Source organism: Lactuca serriola, chromosome 5, assembly GCF_051521515.1.
Source record: "Lactuca serriola cultivar US96UC23 chromosome 5, Lser_US96UC23_V15, whole genome shotgun sequence".
Taxonomy (NCBI): domain Eukaryota; kingdom Viridiplantae; phylum Streptophyta; class Magnoliopsida; order Asterales; family Asteraceae; genus Lactuca; species Lactuca serriola.
This window is the reverse complement of record NC_136412.1, coordinates 315361446-315366253: the sequence shown is the minus strand read 5'-3', so window position 1 is coordinate 315366253 and position 4808 is coordinate 315361446. Positions and strand designations below refer to the sequence as shown.

The window sequence follows — 4808 nt, the reverse complement described above, 5'->3', positions numbered from 1 at the left end:
TCTCCTAACAATTACCATCAGGTTAAATTGCTTAGTGAAAGAAAAAACATAACAAATGTACTTCTCCAAGACAATAAATATTTAAAAAAAAAAAAAAAAAAAAAAAATAGCCTTCAATTTGAGAAAACAAATAAACAAATAACGTTTTGCTTTTTGTATGTAGTAGGTTGCAGAAGAAATTCATAATCCCCACCTACCCAGTTCCCACTTCCCACCCCTTGTTTACAACATTTCTGACCATTCACGTGGACCAGAGCGCCACCAAGCGGTCAACCAAAGCCTCATTACAAATACACCACCTAACCAAACCCCCTTCTCCCACAATCCCACTGAATCTCCACCACACACCATCAACCATGGCTGTGCTGCTTCTGCTAGCCGCCGCCATCCTCTTCGTCTCCACCGTCTTCTACCTTCTACCATCCATCTACCAACGCCTCAGGTTCAACCTTCCTCCCGGCCCACGCCCACTTCCCATCGTCGGAAACCTCTACGACGTCAAACCGGTTAAATTCAGGTGTTATGCCGAATGGGCGAGAACTTATGGCCCGATCTTCTCTGTCTACTTAGATTCGAAGCTAAACGTGATTGTTAACAGCTCGGAGTTGGCTAAGGAGGTGCTGAAGGAGAATGATCAGCAGTTGGCTGATAGGCATAGGAATCGGGCGACGATGTCGTTTAGTAGAGGTGGAAAGGATTTGATCTGGGCTGATTACGGACCTCACTATGTGAAGGTCAGGAAAGTGTGTAATTTGGAGCTGTTTTCGCCTAAGAGACTTGAAGCTCTGAGACCTATCAGAGAAGATGAAGTCACTGCCATGGTTGAATCCATTTTCAGACACTCTACTGATCTTGGTATGATTTTCTTCTTGATTCAGTTCAATTTGGTTTCGTTTCTCTTCAATTGTTCATGTTTGCTTTATGGATATCTAGATCTATGTTTTTTGTGTTAAATTCGCTATAGTCTATAACTCTATCATATCATTAATCATATTAATTGCATCGCTTTTGGTCGATATTAATTGAACTTAAACCTTACATTGAAGAACAAGAGTTCAAGTTGAACAAGTATCAATCGGTGGTGATGGCTTAATCCATCTTTGATCTTTGACTATTTATTCCTTAATATTGTTTTTTGTTTTATTTAAAAGTCTATTTTCTATCATTTCTTTTCCAGAAAGAACATATACTTTTTTGGGAACTTTTTATTGCAACTATACAGATTTCACTTTTGGATATCTTTATTAGTTAATGTTGAATTTATGATAATAATATTGTAATTTAATGTTGGAAAACCTAAAACTGACTTCAGATGGGACATAATCCTGCCAGCCGGCCCCAAACCTGTTATAGTGGAGTTAGGTAGAAGATTTTGCTCCACATTATTATTTTTATATTAAAAACTAATTCCATATTTTTAAAGATCGTAGACAATGTTCTTATTGTGCAATTTGGAATGAAATGTTAACGTAACAAAAATCGAAACGAAACAGGAATAAGACTTGATTTCATAAAGATGATATACAACTCGATTATGCAAAAGACGTAAATACCCTAGCTTATGATTAAAATAATTTGTGTGCAGATAAGCGTGGAAAAGCCTTACCGTTGAGGGGTTATTTAGGAACAGTTGCATTCAACAATATTACAAGATTGACATTTGGGAAGCGATTCGTGACTCCCGAAGGTGGAATGGATGATCAAGGGCAAGAATTCAAAGGAATTGTGTCTAATGGGATCAAGATCGGTGGCAAGGTTTTCATGGCCGAGAATATTCCATGGTTACGTTGGTTCTTTGCAGGTGAAAACGAGATTCTTGCTAAACATGAACAACGCAGAGACCGACTTACAAAAGCCATCATGGCTGAACATGATATTGCACGCAAGAAAACCGGTGGGACCCAAGAGCATTTCATCGATGCTTTGCATACACTTCAACAAAAGTACGACCTTAGTGACGACACAATCATTGGACTTCTTTGGGTATGTAATTACCATCTAATGTGATAAGCTATGTTTGTTACACATGACAAGACAGACTGAATTGCGATTGGCGTACATTAGACTTTGACTGCGACTAATGTCAATAAGACGAAAGTTGTATTTTTGTTACATCTGAAAAAATGGAACAAGGTGGGACAACTTTCGTTTTGTTGTCTACGCAAAAGACAAGAATGCCCATGTCTTTCTCATCATTAAAACTTTCATAAAAAAGTGTGTCCAACCCGGGCCTAGCCCGGGTATGGACATGTTTTCTAAGACTTTTGGATGATAAGGATTAAAAAGGGTTTTCTTGTCTTTTGTATCGACAAAAGAAAGTCTTTGTCCAACCTTATTCTATCTTTTTAGGTGTGACAAAAAAAAATTTGTCTTATTGACGCTACTCGGTTCAAGTTTAATGTACGTCAAACGCAGTACAACATGTTATGTCTTATCAAATGTAAGAAACAAACAAAACGTAAGTTTCCATAATCTTTATCGAATCTTTCGACTAATTTTTCAAATCTTTTGAGCAGGACATGATTACAGCAGGAATGGACACGACATCGATCTCGGTGGAATGGGCAATGGCGGAGTTAGTAAAGAACCCACGGGTCCAACAAAAGGCTCAAGAAGAGCTCGATCGTGTAATCGGAACCGATCGAATCATGTCAGAAACCGACTTCTCAAAGCTTCCATACCTCCAATCAATAGCCAAAGAAGCCCTAAGATTACACCCACCTACCCCATTAATGCTCCCACACAAAGCCAATGCAAACGTAAAGCTTGGTGGATATGATGTTCCAAAAGGTGCAATCGTCCATGTTAATGTGTGGGCCATAGCACGTGACCCGGCCATCTGGAAGGACCCGGAGGAGTTTCGGCCAGAGAGGTTCTTTGAGGAGGATGTGGATGTAAAGGGTCATGATTACCGGCTACTGCCTTTTGGCGCCGGTAGGAGGGTGTGCCCGGGTGCACAGCTGGCGATTAATTTGGTGACGTCTATGTTGGGGCATCTTTTGCATCATTTTGAGTGGACCCCACCTGCAGGAATGAAGCCAGAGGAGGTGGACTTGACGGAGAATCCGGGGATGGTTACTTACATGAAACACCCGATTGAGGCGGTGGCGACACCACGGTTGCCGAATAATCTGTACAAGCGGGTGCCTGTCAGCGTGTGATTTTCTAGGGTTTTGTAATGTGAACTGTTTGTAACTTTGTTTTATGGAATGGGTTTATTTTATTTTATTGAGCTTCTTTTTTTTGGTCAACTTTAAAGATTTTGTTATGTGGATTGTGGAGGTTAAAGCTTTAGATTTATAGGGGATATTTTGCCAAATTATTTCTAAAGAGATGAAGTTATAATAATCTTTTGTAATTTTTTTGGTGACAAAAAGGTGGAATAAAATTTAAAATTTTATTTATTTGGTTAGTTTTTATAATAAATAACTATTTATGTTTTATTATCTAATATATCTATATTATATGTATTTTGGTCTTTGATAAATAATCGATTGCAAAAATGGTCATTTTGGTTGTTAAATAATTTTGGTCCAAAAATATTTGGTGATAACAGTGGTCAATTTTTGATATTTTTTGTTGTTTTAGTCTCTATCTCATTAACTTAAAGAGTTTGTTCTTAGCTTTTTCAAAAATAATAATTGTATCATTATGGACTATTTATGTAATTATGTTTTTTTACCAAACTATAAAACTATTTCTATATCTCTTTCTTTTTAATTTTATTAAATTGTTATGCATTAATTTTTTTTGTTGGATTAATTTTTTATTAGAATATTATATATTAATAAATATTGTTTTAATATATAATATTTATATAGTAATAAATATTATTTTATTGAACTATTAGTCTTTTTTAGTTATTTTTTTTATTTTATATTTGTTGGATTAACTATTTTTATTGGATTATTATATATGTTAATAATTATTATTTTAAATATAATATATATATATATATATATATATATATATATATATATATATTATTTTATTGGATTACTAGTGCTTTTTAAAACTTATAATTGTTTTTAATTATTTTAATTGTTTTCTTTATTATTTTAAATAAAAAAACCAAAAAGAAATATCATTCGTCCCACCTCTTCTAATTTATTTTAAATATTTGAAAGATAACATATTTTGTATAACACAATCATCATCCTAATCTATTTTAAAAAATCTCACTCTCACCACCACTATTGGATCCAATGATAATGCAAATATTGTCCAAAATAGATTATCTTCTAAATATTTAAAATAAATTAGGAGAGATTGGTACTTGAGATTTAACTAAAATAATTAATCTAATAAAATTGAAATTAAAAAAAAAAGTATTAACTAAAGAAACTAATAATCCAAGAAAGTAATATTTATTAAGATATAGTGATTATATATTAAAAATAATATTTAATAATATATAATAATTGAACAAAATGAATTAATCAAACAAAAAAATTAAAAAAGAATAACTAAAAGAATTAATTTATAATAGTTCAATAAAATTAAAATGAAAAGATATAGAAATGGTCTTTGTAGTTTAGTCATTAGATACAATGGTCATATAAGGTAAAATTATCATTTTAAAAAATAATTAACAACCAAGTTGTTAAGATTAATGAGATTGGGACAAAATCGTACAATGTATCCAAAATTGGATCACCGATATATCATCAAACTTTTTTTTATCAAAATCATATATTTTTAACAACCAAAGAGATCATATTTAGAATTTTATGTAGAAGCAACATGATCGAAGTTTCCTAACTTTTATATATGAAATATGAAATATTCTATTGATAGAATTAAACTTT

The 4808-nt window shown here is 33.0% G+C and overlaps 1 protein-coding gene across 1 annotated transcript; it reads left to right on the top strand.

Annotated features, from left to right (window-relative positions):
• The first annotated feature begins 219 nt into the window (after positions 1–219).
• On the top strand, positions 220–3228 carry LOC145055011 (cytochrome P450 98A2-like). The gene is made up of 3 exons (XM_079003289.1): positions 220–855; positions 1586–1983; positions 2517–3228. The coding sequence occupies exons 1-3, from the start codon at positions 357–359 to the stop codon at positions 3159–3161; spliced, it is 1542 nt and encodes a 513-aa protein (XP_078859415.1). The 5' UTR covers positions 220–356; the 3' UTR covers positions 3162–3228.
• Positions 3229–4808: the final 1580 nt, after the last annotated feature.

What these genes read in the sequence shown, in the direction of transcription:
- LOC145055011 (XM_079003289.1), top strand. Translation starts at nt 357, where the DNA reads ATGGCTGTGCTGCTTCTGCTAGCCGCCGCCATCCTCTTCGTCTCCACC. An exon ending in CAGACACTCTACTGATCTTG is followed by an intron (nt 856 to 1,585) that starts GTATGATTTTCT and finishes ATTTGTGTGCAG; the next exon opens with ATAAGCGTGGAAAAGCCTTA. An exon ending in CAATCATTGGACTTCTTTGG is followed by an intron (nt 1,984 to 2,516) that starts GTATGTAATTAC and finishes TCTTTTGAGCAG; the next exon opens with GACATGATTACAGCAGGAAT.